General features: G+C 46.3%; 1 protein-coding gene across 1 annotated transcript; it reads right to left on the bottom strand.

Moving 5' to 3' along the window:
• Positions 1–377: 377 nt before the first annotated feature.
• Positions 378–18,131, bottom strand: LOC311227162 (synaptobrevin homolog YKT6-like). The gene is made up of 8 exons (XM_084312703.1): positions 17,987–18,131; positions 17,224–17,394; positions 4,679–4,761; positions 4,359–4,459; positions 4,145–4,249; positions 3,084–3,149; positions 2,892–2,993; positions 378–1,137 (listed from the first exon to the last, which is right to left on the bottom strand). Exons 2-8 carry the CDS (start codon positions 17,325–17,327, stop codon positions 1,102–1,104), a joined length of 597 nt encoding a protein of 198 aa, XP_084168829.1. The 5' UTR covers positions 17,328–17,394; positions 17,987–18,131; the 3' UTR covers positions 378–1,101.
• Positions 18,132–19,456: the final 1,325 nt, after the last annotated feature.

Here is a 19,456-nt window from a genome sequence, read left to right as displayed (position 1 = left end):
ACTGATTACAGAGAGAGATTGTCAGTGTTGCCTCAAAGCGAAAAAACAGACACGTCATTTTCGTCAGTCCTCTCGAGGGCTGAGATCTAACTCCATTAACGGAACGCCCTACCCAAAGCTGTAAAGGAATGTGGATCACTACCCACTTTCAAAACCTCTCTCAAGAGACACCTACGGGAGACTGCAATTCAACACTGGCCCCTGTAAATATCCTAACCCAACCCCCCCCCCCCTCAATGTACAGTGTTACTTGTTGATACAGTGTGCCCCCCGGCCCCCCCCCCCCCCAACCACCTCCAATGTAAATTACCCAGTATGGTTGTCAATATCCCAATGTACCCAACCCCCCCCACCCAACCTCCTCCAATGTACAGTTTTCTACGTCAAATGTATATACTCCCTTTTCTTGACTCCTTCTGTATCACAAACAGTACTGTATTTGCAAATCTGGTATGTCATAAATGTATAGATGTAGCAGTACTGACTATCTGTATGTCATGTATGTCATATATGTCTATATGAATTGAAAATGGGGGACCCTGATGGAAACAAGACAAACGTCTTTCTCAGGTCTGCATCCCCTTAACAATTGTATGTATTGAGCCGTACTGTATTGTACCCATTCTGCAATCTGTTAAATAAAGTTTTCATTCATTCATTCATTCATTCATTCATTCATTCATTCATTGAGAATCCATCCATACAATCTGAATTCAGAAGAAATTTTTTGAAAGACATAACGACAACACACCACCAAAACACAAGAGCACACTATATGATGTCCCCTGCTGGTGTTTGAACACCGCAAAATATGTTTACCCTTTTTTTCTTTTTAAACGGTTAAGACAATTCAAATGGGACTTTTCTGCTGACCAAACACACAAGTCCTGCAGCCCCCATCAGTCAGAATCCAGACATTTCAGGTCTAGATCCGCCTCTACCTCCCGCCTCTTCCCGTGTTGTCCTGGCACCTTGTCCAACGGCTTGACGGTGTCCATTCTGTCCCTTGTGCCGAGGTATCTGATGGCTGGTGCATGATGGGAGTTGTAGGAGGAGCAGAGCAGCAGAGAGCGGTATGTCCAAAAGGACAGGGCAGCAACATCACATGATTTCACAGCATGAGTTCTGCTTCCGTGCCTGTGAGATGATTAAAGGAACGTGCATTCAATCAATCAATCAATCAATCAATCATCAACGATGAATGTCTGTTCTACAAACAAGTCCAGTGTTAGGCTTCGTACACACTCGCAGAATTTTAGGGGTTTATTTAACATTGATTTTCTTTTATAATTTTTTATCTGCTGGTCAATCAATTTTTCAGGCTCCACAACAGTGAGCATTGAGCAGGTATCGCTGCCAGCAGCCGGAGACCTAACGGCAGCAGAACTCGAGAACTACTAGGAATGTCTGACCACTAAGTGTTTCTGACTCTACCACCTAAACTGCAAGGACTACAACGTATAACGTATGATGGTACCAAAGCACCTCAAAGGCGCTAAAAACAAAATTACAAACATCTCAAAACAAACTGGTCAGACTACTGCTTGACCTGACTCCTAGAACCCACCTCACCCCTGCCCACTTTGACAACCTAGGATGGCTTAGAGTAGACGACAGAGTACAGCAACTTGCAATGGGCCTGGTCTACAAGATACACTACACGACCAAGGTACCCATGTACATGTCAAAATACTTCCCAAAGGTCAGTGAATACCACGATCACAACACCAGAGGGAGCTCCACAAATCATGTTAAACCCAGATTCGGCTCAAATAAGGGACTAAACACGTTTCGCAATTATGCCACATCAATGTGGAACGCCCTACCCAAAGCTGTAAAGGAATGTGGATCACTACCCACTTTCAAAACCTCTCTCAAGGGACACCTACGGGAGACTGCAATTCAACACTGGCCCCTGTAAATATCCTAACCCAACCCCCTCCAATGTACAGTCATTTACCTAGTATGGTTGTCAATAGTCCAATGTACAATTTTGTTTGTTTGTACAGTGTCTCCCCCCCCCCCCTCAATGTACAGTTTTGCTTGTATATACAGTGTGCCCCCCCCCCCCCCCCCCAACCACCTCCAATGTAGATTACCCAGTATGGTTGTCAATATCCCAGTGTACCCAACCCCCCCCCCACCCAACCTCCTCCAATGTACAGTTTCTACGTCAAATGTATATACTCCCTTTTCCTGACTCCTTCTGTATCACAACAGTACTGTATTTGCAAATCTGGTATGTCATAAATGTATAGATGTAGCAGTACTGACTATCTGTATGTCATGTATGTCATATATGTCCAGATGAATTGAAAATGGGGGACCCTGATGTAAACAAGACGAAAGTCTTTCTCTGGTCTGCATCCCCTTAACAATTGTGTGTATTGAGCTGTACTGTATTGTACCCATTCTGCAATCTGTTAATAAAGTTTTCAATCAATCAATCAATCAATCAATGTCTATCATTCCAGTTAGGGTACCTTATGTATACTGCACCTGTGTATACTGTATACTTTACTTACTCATATTATATATTCAGATTCTAAGTGTTATTGTCCATATTTATTGTAACATAATATAACTGATCGGGCACACAGACCCTCTTCTGCACCTTTGATTACACTTTACCTGCTTTTACACTTTTTACATCTACTATAATTGTATTGCCTATATTTTTTTCTTCTACCATTACCATGCCCATACCTGTACCTCCCCTGCCCCCATGCTACTATGACGCCTGAATTTCCCCAAAGGGGATTAATAAAGGAATATCTTATCTTATCTGATCTTATCTTGTTATTTTTGCAACCCAAGTGTGGATTTGATGGTTTTTGAGGAAAAAGATTGATCGTCAAATCGTGTTTGCCTGTTGAGGTGCCAGTACTCACAGTCTTATAGAAGGCTTTGGATTGGTTTCCCAGATGCTCCGACTTCGCTACGAGATCATCCAGTTTCTCGCCTCTCTCCAGCAGACTCTCCATTGTGCTGTGCTGTAGACACAAGACACACCTCGCTCCTTATTCTGTGACACACCACCGGCTCATGGCTCACGTCACGTTGCTAATTAGCTCAGGTCTCACCAGAATGATCTTCGTCTCGTCCAGTTCGGCCTGCACTTTGGTCATGGCGTCTGCTTCCCTGGGGTTCTAGAATCAGACATACACTTTCAGATACCTCGGTCTTAATTGACCTCTGAAGCCACAATTTATTTTCTTGATCCTCCAATCACAACTGTTGCTTTTTTTTTTTTATATACACTTTTTCTCCCGATTAGTCTCCCATCCCAATTTCGTATCGCCAATACTCCCCTTCAATTCTCCCCTCCCCTGTCTTGAACGTTGCTAGACTATGCCTCCCACTGGTCGGCTGTAGTGAGGATAGAAGCCTTGCATCACGTGTCCCCTCCGGCACACGAGGAGGCAGCCTGTCGCATCTTTTCACCAGACAGCGCGGACTCTCAGTGGCGAGGAGTAACGCGTGGGAGGCTCACGCTGCCCCCGATACTTCCTGACTCTGCTGTACAGGCGTCACCCAACCGACCTGTAGGAGTCGCTGTCCACAACCTCCAATCCCCACCCATCGACTTTCCACCCGCTACCTCTGCCAATTGAGATAGTATGACGACTGGCCCAAGCCGCAGGCAATGCTGACTCCGGGAGTCGAGACCGCAGCCTCTTGCATTGGTGACGAGCGCAATCTCCACTACGCCACCCAGCCGCCCACAACTGTTGCTTTCTAAGGAAAAGAGGGTGGGGCTTAAGATAATTCAATTGTGCAAATTGTCTAACTGTATGAACATGGATAAGAGCTTTATGAAAGTAGTTATGCCATACTGTATGTATGACATATTGTATGTATGTCATGTGTCTTTGATTGGCCTGCAAGTACTCATATATATATTTTATACCCAGTTTAATCACCGGTACATTGTATATTAGTAGTATACTATTGCACTTTGCTGTTACATTTGCACTCTGGTTGGATTCCAAACTTCTTTTCGTTGTACTGTACTGTATAATGACAATAAATTTGAATCAAATCAAATTTAATCAAATTGTATTTAACTTAATCAAATTGAATAAAATAAAAAATTAAAACACACTAATTTCATTCCGTTTAGATGAATGCTTGTGTAGTGTACCTGGTATTTAGCTATGTGGATATCCAGGGCTTTGTATATGATGGTCTCAGGGCTACCAGAAGGCCAGTCTATACTATCAACTTGTCTGGAGAACTCTTCTAATACCTGCAAGACATGAATCATGAGAGACCAAGCTGTCAGTAAGGGATAAGGAGAAATGGGATAAACGAGTCTCAGTATTATTTACATGTATGGTTTCAGAGTGTTTACATACCTTGTCTAGCAATGTGAAGGCGACTCTCTGTGGGTACTCACTATCTGCTATGACTACAGCGCCCAGGTTGTCGTTCCTAACGTACACATGGCACAGATACTCTGGAAGGAAGGTGAACAGGGGAATAAACACGGCAGCTGAACAGATGACAACACAATGACTATCACTGAAAAGCCTTCACCCGCACACTTGAGTCAGACTAGGAGCTGTGCCAGGAAAGGAGAAGACGCTATTGCAGAAGTATTTAAACCAAGCTTATCGTGGAGTTTGTGAAGGGGTGAAAGGTTGTGCAGGGCAGAATGCGGGCGCTGGTCTTTTACCTTGTTCTTTAACGGTGGCGCGGCTACCATGTGCCGTCCGCTCAACTATCAAGGCGCTGGTGAAGGTCATGAACTCCTGGACACTAGATAAACCAAACCAGCATACAGGTATATTATTGGTATAAACACAAACACTGTCAGTCTCATGTTACTACATTTAGGATCTTGTTCACTGATATATTCCTGTGGTAGAATAAGGGTTGAAATGTATATATATAGTATGTACACACACGCAAAAAATAGAAACGGTCAACGCTGCAGCACATATAATCATAATGTAATCAGGACATTTGATGAATTAGTTATTATTTATTTCCTTCAAAAAGGTGAACTAAACCAGCAACCAAGCTTGATATTTAACATGATTGGTTACATTTCCAAATATTCATTCCTTTTCTTTAACTTTTGGATATAAGGTGAGATGGATCTGTATTAATCCACGTGGGGAAATTCTGGAGTAGCACAGGAGAGGGGGTGGGGTACAGGCAGGGTATATAGATTTTTTTTTATAAAATAAAATAGTAGATAGTAAAAAGATTAAAATGTAATAAAAAGTCTGATCTGCTGAACAGGTGAGACATGTATACTCCATCTATAATATCACTACGCATACAGCCATCCCTGGTTTAATATACAGATTCTATCCTAAGTCAACCCCATGTACAAATAGATATACCAGGTATAAGTAAACAGATTAAGCGCATTATCAATAAACATAATTATGTTTAATTTAATATGGCCTCTAAATGATATCACGATATTTTTTTGCTCCATCACGATACATGATATATATTGCGATATTTTGACATTTCCTCGAAAGCACTTAAAAATGCTTGATTTAACCCTATGATGGATACAGTCACGCCAATATGATGATTATATAAACCTCTGTTGTCAAGCCTCGTCAATATAACCCCCCGCCTCTCTCTCTTTCCCCACTAATGGAACTAGTGTCGTGGATCACTCCCCTGTGAGCGTGTCCAGGGTTAGCGGCTAACGTTAGGTTATGACTATAACCAAGTTCTGTTAGTTAGGGGCGATGCTTGGCATCGCTACTGCACTATCTCGCGTACGTGCACGCGTACTGAATAAACCACAAATGTACCTCTAATACCAGTATTAGTCTGACCACACCCCTCATCAGCTTACCTTCATAAGCAGGTGTGTGGTCACCTGCTCTCCTCCTTCCCAAGCTTTCACCACAAGGTGAGGACAAGGGCTGCAGCGGCCGTCCGATGCCAAGCATCGCCCCTAACTAACAGAACTTGGTTATAGTCATAACCTAACGTTCTGTATCGTTAGTGGCTTAGCTTGGCATCGCTACTGCACAAGGGAGGCCAAGCGGAGCCACTTGGCTGACAAATACACCCCGCTGACAGCCCCCCAAAACCATCAGAACAGGGAGGGCCGAGCCCCCCCGACCCCCCCTAATGGAGGGTAGCCCCCCTATTAGGGACGTCACGGGAGGGCGACGGACCCGACCGTGCGAAGAGGCACTCAAGCAACTCAACGCACAGGGTGAGCAGACCGTGGCTTGACCCCACGACTACACACACGCACAACCCGCATGCCACCCGGGAACGAACGGAGGAACAACCTCGTTACTGCCCCCAGAATCACGGGGTCAAGGGCAAACCCAACCCCGTGGCAAGGCCGTAGCAGCGGAGCACGAAGGAAGACCCAGACCCACCAAAAGGACTGGACTCCCTAGAATGGGGGCCCGGAGAAGTCCATGATGCCAGCATCAAGACCCCACCAGGTGGGCACGTAGTGCCCCGCCCCCCACATCGCCAGCGTATTCGGACAAAGGCCCCTCAGTTACTGCACCTGGTATTCCCAGGCGGAACCAACCAGGCCAGAACCTGCCCAGCTTCCGAGATCGGACGAGATCGGGCGTGTTCAGGTCGGCATGGCCGTAAGCCGAGCGGGCCCCGTCCCCCCAACAGTACACCGCCTGGCACACTGACCCTGCAGAATAGGCAGTCAGCATGGCCGTAAGCACACAAAAAAGGTTAACCAACGGAAGCAGGCAGCGCACCGGGGAAAAACCAGGCAACAGGCTGTTAACCCTAGCCTGGAGACTGCGGACGAGACAGGCGCCAGAGGGGACAGCTGAACACAGCCGCCCCGGCGGAAGGAGCGTAAGCTGGCGGTGTTGCATGACCAAGCCTCCATTTAACAACCCCCACCCAGAGGGGTCGAGGCAGAGAAGGCTGACACGATTGGCAGACGTCATGAACGTGCAGGGGCACCCTCAAACGGTGAACCCGGGAGTTGACACTGCTCCAACACACCAGGGAATCAACCACCTCGGTGTTACCCAATGCGGTGGTTGTTCCTATAACCCCTCAAGAAAAAACTCCAAAACACACCTGCGGGTATACACCGGCTATACCGCAGTACAAGTGTTTCAGTTTCCAAAAAGGGTTAACCCAGGCCTACGGGTCGCAAACATCACTTCGGACCGGGCCTGGCGGTACGGGAAGCACAGGGTCACCAGAGGAGGTCAAAAAACCACCCCCACAGGCCCCTCTTCGCCATGCGTGAGAGAGGAGCGAAAAATAATGGAGAACCAGCCCCTAAGCACACCGTACCCGGTATTCCCCGGCGGTCTCCCAACCAAGTACTAACCAGGACCAACCTGTGTAGCGGCCGAGATCCGACGAGATCGAGCGCGTACAGAATGGCATGGCTGTAAGCCATGACGACAGTGCTGAGTAAAAACATACCCAACCAGGGTCTCCATAGCGCTTAACCCTGTGACACCCAGACCGACCTGGCATTTTTCCCCCTGAAAAAAGCCCAAGTCCCTCAGGGTACCAGAACAGCAGATCTGCATCCCCGGCGGACAACGGGTTCAACTGATCTGGACCAGCGTGACCAGAACCAGTCCCGTGCCCTAACCACGCCGACATGCCTACTCCAGGAGAAGGGCAGATATGCGTGTTGATCTTAACATGAAAAGAAGGCGCCACCCAGACGTTCGGACGAACCGCGCCTGGTGGCCCACCCCAAGGGCGTGAGACCCCACTACATATGTTCAGATCCATCCCGTCATCATCCCCCAGACATGAACGAGAATCCGTCGACAACCCACCCAGGTCATGGGATGTGGTCGCCGGAAGAGGAAAAACCCCCATCTCAGTTGCTTTATAAAAACGCTGTTTCAACCACAAGCAACCAAGGCGTGCCAGTCAATCGCCTGTTTACAGCGAGCTAGCACTATACGTGCGTCGGGACACACCCCCATCAATGAACAGGCTATTTAGACCTGTCATTGAATCCCCAAGGCGCCCAGGGGAACGACAAGAGGGGTGTGACACTCCCTAACTCCAACACTTCTGGAATAGAAAGAAGGAAGCATCAACAGTATGTATCCCAGTCTACACAGCCGGGGTAAAAAATGTTCACATTTTTACATCCCACCACCCTCCCATAGGAAAGAGACGGGGATCCCCAGAGAGACTTCCCACGCGAGCTGTACAGATTGAAAAGAATATATTGCACCTTGAGCCATGTAAAAAACTGGTTTTAGGGCCTCCGGGGAAGAGGCACCGAACCCATACACACTCAATAAACGAATTGAATCGAATATACATACAATAGAAAAGGACCCTTCTAGAGGGTCCACTCACTTTGACAATCTGAGGAGGAAGGCTCTGTACTCTGATGGAGGCTTCCTCACATGGAAGAAGGAGTCCGAACTCACAGAAGGCCTGAGTAGGCGCTTGGTGAGGAGGAGCCCTGACCACCCCCCCTGAAAACAGATCCATCACATGGACCTGAACAGCACACGGAAGTCCTACCAACAGAGACGCGCACGGTGACGTACTCTATGGCGGGGGAATTCCTGCGGTGCACACGCCCAATATACCAGGCCGTGGGACCAGGAACTCCCCCCCCCCCCCCCCCCCCCCCCCGTAACGTGCCGAACCGCCACGTGACGGGAACCTTGAAGGACAGGGGGTGTACCCCTGACCGACAGAACAATGGGGAGAGGAAAGGTTACCAGTTCACCCCTTTACGACCCCACACCCATGATACGACGTAACGACAAAAAGAGAATATGACACAGTCATAGTCAGCTCTATGAAGCGTTTCACAGCTCCACACAGCGCATGAGCTAACCTGCTATCTGATTTTTACTAAGGAAAAACACAGAATAGAGAAGGCTCTAAGAACCCCGGTCCAACATACACATGTGCTTCTGTGGCCAGTACAACCCAGTTGTAGGTCACATGACACACACAACCCATCATCACCTACAAAAAATGGCAAAAACACTCAACAGAGGAACGCCGTTTTTTTCACAATGAGAGAATACATCATTCTTGATTAGTATCGACCACAGGCCTTGCTAAGCACACATGACAGCAACCAAACCAATTTCCCTTTAGGAAATAAGTTTCTCCAGCAGATTTAGCACAACCTCAGCAATCAAGCTAAGAGTCACATCGTATCCCTACCACACAAAAGACACAATTAATGCACAACATGTCTGATAGGAGGTGATAAAGTCCCCAGGGAACCGGGGGGGAAAAACACAATCCTCCTATTTTACCCTCAATACGGCCAGTTAAAACAGGAAAACCTGTTAATGTGTGAACTCACTGTTCATTGTCATTACAGTCTGAGAAAGAACATTCTTTTACTCACTTGTCACCAAGCATAGCTTCATAGGTCAGTTGCCTTAGTAGTGAGTACACGGTACACATAAACACCATGATGTTTCTCACACAACAACCAGATCAATACATCACGATCTGCACGGAGAAGCTAACTGCCAGTGACAAAAACAGCTCACACACAACCCGCAACGTATCCCAAATGCATTGCAACAACACACGTTTTGGGAAAAAACACCGTTATTCACAATACATTTAGCAAAGTAAAACCAGAAGACGTGTTATGAGGTCTGGCCAACCCCGTACCTACCCGGAACGCAGATCAGCGAAGTGCAGTCACAAGACACCGTAGAACACAGCCGTCCTGTGTTGTTCGACCCGGGCAGCGTCGCCGCTCCACCAGTCGCTACAGTCCTCTTTGTTGACGCAATCCCCGTCTAGGCTCAGGCAGGGTCGACGAACATCCCCTGTCAAGGATGACGTCGTGGTCAAGAGTGTAAAACATGTTAAAATCAAAGCACGTTCAACAGAATAGCATCAAGCTAACGGCTGCTCCAACCGTTCGGGTGCTATTGCTTCCGCTCGCGAGACGCCGATCTAACGACGCACGCGATCAGAAGCGAGCTCCCGGCGGCGCGCGAGAAGCTAAGCTACCCCGCGCCAGGCCACTGACCGGCTAACATCACTTCGGACCGGGCCTGGCGGTACGGGAAGCACAGGGTCACCAGAGGAGGTCAAAAAACCACCCCCACAGGCCCCTCTTCGCCATGCGTGAGAGAGGAGCGAAAAATAATGGAGAACCAGCCCCTAAGCACACCGTACCCGGTATTCCCCGGCGGTCTCCCAACCAAGTACTAACCAGGACCAACCTGTGTAGCGGCCGAGATCCGACGAGATCGAGCGCGTACAGAATGGCATGGCTGTAAGCCATGACGACAGTGCTGAGTAAAAACATACCCAACCAGGGTCTCCATAGCGCTTAACCCTGTGACACCCAGACCGACCTGGCATTTTTCCCCCTGAAAAAAGCCCAAGTCCCTCAGGGTACCAGAACAGCAGATCTGCATCCCCGGCGGACAACGGGTTCAACTGATCTGGACCAGCGTGACCAGAACCAGTCCCGTGCCCTAACCACGCCGACATGCCTACTCCAGGAGAAGGGCAGATATGCGTGTTGATCTTAACATGAAAAGAAGGCGCCACCCAGACGTTCGGACGAACCGCGCCTGGTGGCCCACCCCAAGGGCGTGAGACCCCACTACATATGTTCAGATCCATCCCGTCATCATCCCCCAGACATGAACGAGAATCCGTCGACAACCCACCCAGGTCATGGGATGTGGTCGCCGGAAGAGGAAAAACCCCCATCTCAGTTGCTTTATAAAAACGCTGTTTCAACCACAAGCAACCAAGGCGTGCCAGTCAATCGCCTGTTTACAGCGAGCTAGCACTATACGTGCGTCGGGACACACCCCCATCAATGAACAGGCTATTTAGACCTGTCATTGAATCCCCAAGGCGCCCAGGGGAACGACAAGAGGGGTGTGACACTCCCTAACTCCAACACTTCTGGAATAGAAAGAAGGAAGCATCAACAGTATGTATCCCAGTCTACACAGCCGGGGTAAAAAATGTTCACATTTTTACATCCCACCACCCTCCCATAGGAAAGAGACGGGGATCCCCAGAGAGACTTCCCACGCGAGCTGTACAGATTGAAAAGAATATATTGCACCTTGAGCCATGTAAAAAACTGGTTTTAGGGCCTCCGGGGAAGAGGCACCGAACCCATACACACTCAATAAACGAATTGAATCGAATATACATACAATAGAAAAGGACCCTTCTAGAGGGTCCACTCACTTTGACAATCTGAGGAGGAAGGCTCTGTACTCTGATGGAGGCTTCCTCACATGGAAGAAGGAGTCCGAACTCACAGAAGGCCTGAGTAGGCGCTTGGTGAGGAGGAGCCCTGACCACCCCCCCTGAAAACAGATCCATCACATGGACCTGAACAGCACACGGAAGTCCTACCAACAGAGACGCGCACAGTGACGTACTCTATGGCGGGGGAATTCCTGCGGTGCACACGCCCAATATACCAGGCCGTGGGACCAGGAACTCCCTCCCCCCCCCCCCCCCCCCCCCCCCCCCGTAACGTGCCGAACCGCCACGTGACGGGAACCTTGAAGGACAGGGGGTGTACCCCTGACCGACAGAACAATGGGGAGAGGAAAGGTTACCAGTTCACCCCTTTACGACCCCACACCCATGATACGACGTAACGACAAAAAGAGAATATGACACAGTCATAGTCAGCTCTATGAAGCGTTTCACAGCTCCACACAGCGCATGAGCTAACCTGCTATCTGATTTTTACTAAGGAAAAACACAGAATAGAGAAGGCTCTAAGAACCCCGGTCCAACATACACATGTGCTTCTGTGGCCAGTACAACCCAGTTGTAGGTCACATGACACACACAACCCATCATCACCTACAAAAAATGGCAAAAACACTCAACAGAGGAACGCCGTTTTTTTCACAATGAGAGAATACATCATTCTTGATTAGTATCGACCACAGGCCTTGCTAAGCACACATGACAGCAACCAAACCAATTTCCCTTTAGGAAATAAGTTTCTCCAGCAGATTTAGCACAACCTCAGCAATCAAGCTAAGAGTCACATCGTATCCCTACCACACAAAAGACACAATTAATGCACAACATGTCTGATAGGAGGTGATAAAGTCCCCAGGGAACCGGGGGGGAAAAACACAATCCTCCTATTTTACCCTCAATACGGCCAGTTAAAACAGGAAAACCTGTTAATGTGTGAACTCACTGTTCATTGTCATTACAGTCTGAGAAAGAACATTCTTTTACTCACTTGTCACCAAGCATAGCTTCATAGGTCAGTTGCCTTAGTAGTGAGTACACGGTACACATAAACACCATGATGTTTCTCACACAACAACCAGATCAATACATCACGATCTGCACGGAGAAGCTAACTGCCAGTGACAAAAACAGCTCACACACAACCCGCAACGTATCCCAAATGCATTGCAACAACACACGTTTTGGGAAAAAACACCGTTATTCACAATACATTTAGCAAAGTAAAACCAGAAGACGTGTTATGAGGTCTGGCCAACCCCGTACCTACCCGGAACGCAGATCAGCGAAGTGCAGTCACAAGACACCGTAGAACACAGCCGTCCTGTGTTGTTCGACCCGGGCAGCGTCGCCGCTCCACCAGTCGCTACAGTCCTCTTTGTTGACGCAATCCCCGTCTAGGCTCAGGCAGGGTCGACGAACATCCCCTGTCAAGGATGACGTCGTGGTCAAGAGTGTAAAACATGTTAAAATCAAAGCACGTTCAACAGAATAGCATCAAGCTAACGGCTGCTCCAACCGTTCGGGTGCTATTGCTTCCGCTCGCGAGACGCCGATCTAACGACGCACGCGATCAGAAGCGAGCTCCCGGCGGCGCGCGAGAAGCTAAGCTACCCCGCGCCAGGCCACTGACCGGCTAACCGTAAGCCATGAACATGTAAACAATGACATAACACTCACCCAGACAGGCCGCCGTTCTGAACCCCTCCTCACTTTTTAAGAGAAAAGAGAAAACAAGACGTCAACACCGCTTCACAACGGTGACATTACCACGTCCGGCGGAATCAGCACAGTACCAACTGGCCTGTATAGCTGACTTTGAACATGAATCTGCCGCTATCGCACATTACATGCACATATCCCCTCGTGAAGGAATACTCTCATTTGGATATGAAAGATGGGGTCTTAACACGGTGACAGAGAGAATCCACTCGTCCAGAACACACAGGGATCACCAGTGTCAATGGTCGCGGCCCACTAGTTAAAACTATAATGGTCGCCAGACCAAGGCCTTCTGTCGCCTAGGCGGCTAAACAAAGGACCCTAGCCTGGGGCCGGTTTCCATAAACTTTGTCAAGTAGCCCCCATAGCACTAACAGACAAGTGGAGCCCGCCAGCAAACACTACTCACCCAACCTGGAACGCACCGCTCCTCACAACAGCGGCATGTCCGACAGTTCAGCTGTGGCCTGACAGGTTTCACCCCAACAAACACAGCAAGGAACTGCAGTTGAGAAGCATGCAGCGGCGTGCTCCCAATACGAAAACCGGTGGAGGGTTTTTAGAATGATCATCATCTTCTAGACACTCCAGTACGAAGACAATATCGCCGTATTTTCTCGAAAATAGTGAGAGAGAAAATAAAGATATGATGTCAACGTATCCTTGTTTCCCAAGCTGTTCCTAATCCAATTTCTTCCATCATGGTGTCAAGTGTGGGGATCTACCGAGGCACCTCTTCCTTGTGGTGAAAGCGAGAAGGAGAGCAGGTGACCACACACCTGCTTATGAAGGTAAGCTGATGAGGGGTGTGGTCAGACTAATACTGGTATTAGAGGTACATTTGTGGTTTATTCAGTACGCGTGCACGTACGCGAGATAGTGCAGTAGCGATGCCAAGCTAAGCCACTAACGATACAGAACGTTAGTTAGCTTAGCTTAGTTAGCGGCTAACTTAGTTACCGCCTCTCTGTCTCTGGGTGTGTGTGCGTGCGTGTACGTGACATAAATTGGGCGAGTGTCTGTGTGAGGGAGAGAGGAAAGTGCTGCGCTAAAGTAAGTCTCATCTCAGCCGCGGCGGCGGCTTAGAAACTTACGTGAGGTTTTGTGCAAAACATCACGATGTCCACGATATGTTTAAAAAGTGTATCGTTAACACTTTCCGTGCCAGTCCTATATAGTGCCACTCTATTCAATGACAGAGCGCTCACATTTGTGAACGCATAAACTATATCTTAAATTATGGCTATGTGTCTAATACGACCGTCGCTTATCAATGACTTGTTTGCAGTCAACATTGTCGAAACGGATTTTATTTCATTTTAATCAGTTCATTTCCGTTTTATACCATTTTGAAAAACGCTCGTTTTTTGAAACTTTCAAAGAAAGAAAAAAAAATATTCTGCAGGAATCGCGCTTTACTGTAATACACAAAACACGTAATTTTTCGGCCTATTTATGAATCGTTTTCAAATAAACACTAGATTATCGATAGTATATGTGTACTTATGCACGCTATAGATGCGGGCTGAAAAATCGATTCTCTTATTTCCTGATCAGCTACACACACTCACAGCCACACACACGAATATGGGACACGTTGATATATAGGTGAAAACAGCTCTGATTATCCCAATACTGGTAAAATAGATTCCTTACCTCAGATCAGATGTTCTCCAAAAAGATTATTCCAATTCCTAATCGCCATTCCAAATATCGATCGCGTTTATTGATCCAACGCTGGGTGGTCGAAAGACATATTCCACGCTGTTCTGATGGTGGGCGATGACTGGGATCGTCTCCGGTTACTTGCCTGACAAGTAAAATGAGGATTCCGGACAGATCCCCACTGGTAACGTGAGGCTAGATTGATGAAAAATGAATGGAAATCGATAATAAAAAAAATAACGATTAAAAACAAGATTTCTCGTCGGCTGGCACTCAATGGTTGGCATGAACTAACGAGAAATCTCGTCGTCGCTGGCACTCAAAGTGTTAATGGACTGTACCCGATATTTATTTAATATCGTCATATTGCCCACCCCTAATTATGTGCATATACAAATAAGATTTAAGATGCCAATAAATTAATGAATGATATGTGATTCCTTGTGCAAAAGTGCGCCAGAGTCTGTGTATTGTATCATGTGTTCTTCTCCAGCTCCTTCAACACCATCCAGCCATTGCGGCTAGCGGAGAAGCTCACAGTGATGCAGTTGGACCGTTGCCTGGATTACTGATCACCAGTCACCAGCAGACCACAGTACATCAGACTGCAAGGCAGCCGGTCAGATGTGCTGGTGAGCAAGATCCTTCATGTTCACATTCTACAGCTCCAACTCGGGTATGTGCTGCCTACAGAAGTTCTCTGACCCCTCCTCCATTGTCAGTTACATTACGAACGTCAACAAGGTTGTCGAGTACAGAGCCCTGGAGGAGAGCTTCGTACGGTGGTGCGACAACATGAATCACATCCAACTCAACATCAGCAAGACCATGGAGCTGGTGGTGGACTACCAGCGGCGCAAGAAGAGGCCCCCCGACTCCCAAATAGGATAAAATAAGATATTCCTTTATATTGATCCCCTCAGGGAACTTCAGGACTATCCGAGGGAGCAGGTGAAGGACACCTACAAGATCCTGAACAATAATCTGGACTGGACGGACAACACCAAGAACCTCTACAGGAACTCTAGCTGAGGAGACTCAGGTCCTTCCATGTGTGCAATAGGCTGCTTCAGTTGTTTTACCAGTCTGTAGTAGCCAGCGTCCTCTTCTTCACTGTGGTATGCTGGGGGGTAACATAAACTCAAAAGCCAATAACAAACTGAACAAGCTGGTGTAAAAGGCTAGCTCCATAGTGGGAGTCGAACTGGACAATCTCGAGGTGGTTGCGGAGAGGACGACAAGATAGAAGCTGGACGTTATCCTGGGGAACCCCTCCCTAGCTAGATAAGACGAGGAGCATCTTAAAGGAAAACTCCAACATTTTGGGAAATTTGCTTATTTGGCATCTACCCTGGAGTTAGACAAGAAGATACATACCCTTTTTCTTCTCTGTGCATGCAGTAGGAGTAGGAAGACACGCACCGTTAGCCTAGCTTAGCGTCAGTCACTGGAAGTAGGTTCCTCCATTAGCCTAGTTCCCAACGTCTTCCTACTCCTACTGCATGCACAGAGAAGAAAAAGGTATGTATCTTCTTGTCTAACTTGTCGTAGAAAATATCATCATGTCATTATAGATCTGTGTTGAGATATCATTTTATCTTTGTACAGCTTGACTGGTTATGGCCAGCTAGTATAATGTGTGTGTGTGTCTCTTTAAAAGGTCCAAAGTACCCAGCTAGCCAAAGCAAGGTCGTGTTAACTCCCCTACTGAGAACCCAGTTTGTTTATACTTTCATCATATCTGATGTATAATGTTACGTCTTGCAAGTGTGTATAAACTATGTTCTGCCCAGACCTCTTGGTCACTTTGCTGGTCAGATTCAGTGTGTGAACACATGTCTCTGATTGTAAACTGAACTTTCATTTGTGGCCACAGATGAAATTAACTATGTTTTCCATTTTTAATAACGACTCAGAATGATTTATACAAACGGCTCATCTTTTTGTCCTTTAACCTTTTCCATAACAAACTCCAGGGTAGATGGCAAATAAGCAAATTTCCCAAAATGTTGGAGTTTTCCTTTAAACTTATTTGTATATGCACATTTATATTTATTGTTAATACGCTTAATCTGTTTATTTATAGTAATACCAGGGTAGAATAAGACTCAGTATGTACACATTGTACAGAGTAGACGTAGCTATATATTTGTACATTTAATGGTCAAACAAATCATGGATTGGGCCTTTAAATACAAGTTAAAGGGATAGTTTGGAGTTTTTATGAAATACTTGCCAGTAGTGTAATCAATAAAAAAAAATTACATTATTCTGAATTACGACGAGTGAACCGGGACTAGCCCTCAGCGCACTGGGGCTAGTTCCAAGACATAATATTGATCTGAGAGAAGAATAAAGCATTGGAAATGTGTGAGGAAGCATTTGTCTGAATGTTGTGGTGTGGATTCAATCTTTCTGTCTAAGGCTTTCTGGTTATCTGGGAACCCAGCCGGGACTCTGACCACGGGACTCTGTAAGTAAGCTAATGGTTATACATCAATTACACTACTGGCAAGTATTTCATACCACCTTAATGTAAAAATTATCCAAAGTATCGCTTTAAAGCAAATGCTACAGAGAGGTGTACTTAATCCTCAATGTTAAGTATTATTGGTGGTCAACAGTCACACCCACCTGGACCGCTGAAAAAAACTGAAGGAGGAGAGGTCGTATGCCGCTTTGAGGAGATTGGCTTTGGTTGGTCCCTTGTGAAGGATGCTGAGACTGTAGAGCTTCATGTTGACGCGGGGTCTGTCAGTCAGTCAGTCGTAGATGTATAGAGTATGATCAGCGGGTCCTGATGATCTGATTTAGAAGATGAATGAATGAAAACTTTATTTTAACAGATTGCAGAATGGGTACAATACAGTACGGCTCAATACAATTGTTAAGGGGATGCAGACCAGAGAAAGACGTTTGTCTTGTTTACATCAGGGTCCCCCATTTTCAATTCATAGTGACATTTATGACATACACAACATACATGACATTTATGGCAAGATGACACAATCAGATCACATTAAGGCTTTATCGGATCCTTAACAAAGTCATCATCCAACTAATGTTAGCAAGCTAATGTAGTTAGCTAACTGTTACTCTACTGATTAAAATAAAAGTAACTAACGTTAGCATGCAAAGAGCTACTGTCGTTAACTAAATAGACTACATGACGGGTAACAAGGTTGATGCCAAAACATTAACTAAGTTACCCTTTCCGACAGCGATGCTGGCTTAACTGACAGTTAGCTTCACCTTGGAGTAGAGTTAGCCAATCGTACATACATGTTAATTACTGTAGGCTAGCACCAAAGTCCGTCTAAAGAGCGAGCAGTGCTGGCCCTAAACGTTAGCTACAGATAACACTGTTGTCTCTAGTCTAAGTACTACTAGGCCTTACCTGATATAGCGACACCAGCCGGTGTTTAATTCCTATTCAGGACGAAGTAACGAGTTGTTTATTCCATTATAACCGAAATCTGTGATATGATATCTTTGAATTCTGATGGGCTGTCAATTACAGAAAGGTGTTTATTTTCGAGATGCTAACGCTAGCCATAGTACTAAACACTAGGGAGACTACGCCTACTAGACACAGCGCCCACTCCAATAGGGTCCAGCTGCAGCGCCGGAGAATCCTCTCACTGGGCAAGCCTGTGAATGAATGAATGAATGAATGAATGAATGAATGAATGAATGAATGAATGAATGAATGAATGAATGAATGAATGAATGATGAATGAATGAATGAATGAAAACTTTATTTAACAGATTGCAGAATGGGTACAATACAGTACGGCTCAATACACACAATTGTTAAGGGGATGCAGACCTGAGAAAGACGTTTGTCTTGTTTACATCAGCCAGGAACCTGCGCTGTTTTAAGTGAGCGTGTGTTCGCAGGCATGCAGTGGTGGTCAAACGCGGTTAAACGCAGTCACTGAGGCTGATGTGCACGCGCGCACACAAAAATGACTCGTCGCGCCGTATACCCCGGCCGGCATTTATCACCTAGACTTTGCATAATAATAGGAATCAATACCGACAACCAAAATACAAGCCCTGTAGGTGGGGGGTTGCTTGATCTCCCGACTGGAAGGATGAGACAAGTTGTGCTTCAGTCTGAAGGAAACTGTCCTTCAGTAAACTCTAAGTTACATTGTTAATTTAGTTTGTATTTACTTTTCTAGTTTAAGTTAATTCAATTAAAGAAATTGTAACTACAATAACATTTAAAACATTGTTATGCATAATAATCATCTGTTCTGTGCGCAACCGAGGGAACATGTATGCGCATGCACGTGGCGTTTGGCCTTGGCCCATATTACGACTGCACCACTGGTTATTGGATTGATTGATTGATTGATTGAACATTTTATGATTGAATAGTATATATTGTCATTTGAGACAAGTTACCAATACATTGTCCCGTGGGTTATGCCCCCCGCGGCGAAATTAATTAGTACCCCCCTTCTCTATCTCTCTCTCTCACACACAGCATTAATTACCTCGTGGAATCCCAAGCAGGCAAGCACTACACAATTTAGAAGATTGCAAAGGATCAGACCTAGTAGTATACAGTATATACCAACAATAACTTCAGTATGAGTACAGCATATTTTGCATATTGTTAAAAGAGCCAAGGCTGGCTTGCTAATTAAACATATGAAAATGAGAGGATGTGCCCCTCCAATGGTTAAACTTGACCATGTGCCCCCACAATTGAAAACATTGCGCTAAAGTGCCCTCTTGAGTGGCAGAAATGAGAGGACGTGCCCATTGGTGCTAACATGGTCAATAATGCTTATTTTGGACAGAAAAATGTGTCTTAAACATTTAAATTGACCAACCATAGATCCTTTTTATTCCA

This window comes from Notolepis coatsorum (assembly GCF_963971535.1).
Source record: "Notolepis coatsorum genome assembly, chromosome: 1".
Taxonomy (NCBI): domain Eukaryota; kingdom Metazoa; phylum Chordata; class Actinopteri; order Aulopiformes; family Paralepididae; genus Notolepis; species Notolepis coatsorum.
Note: the sequence above shows the minus strand (reverse complement) of the source record. Positions and strands in the feature narration are given on the sequence as shown.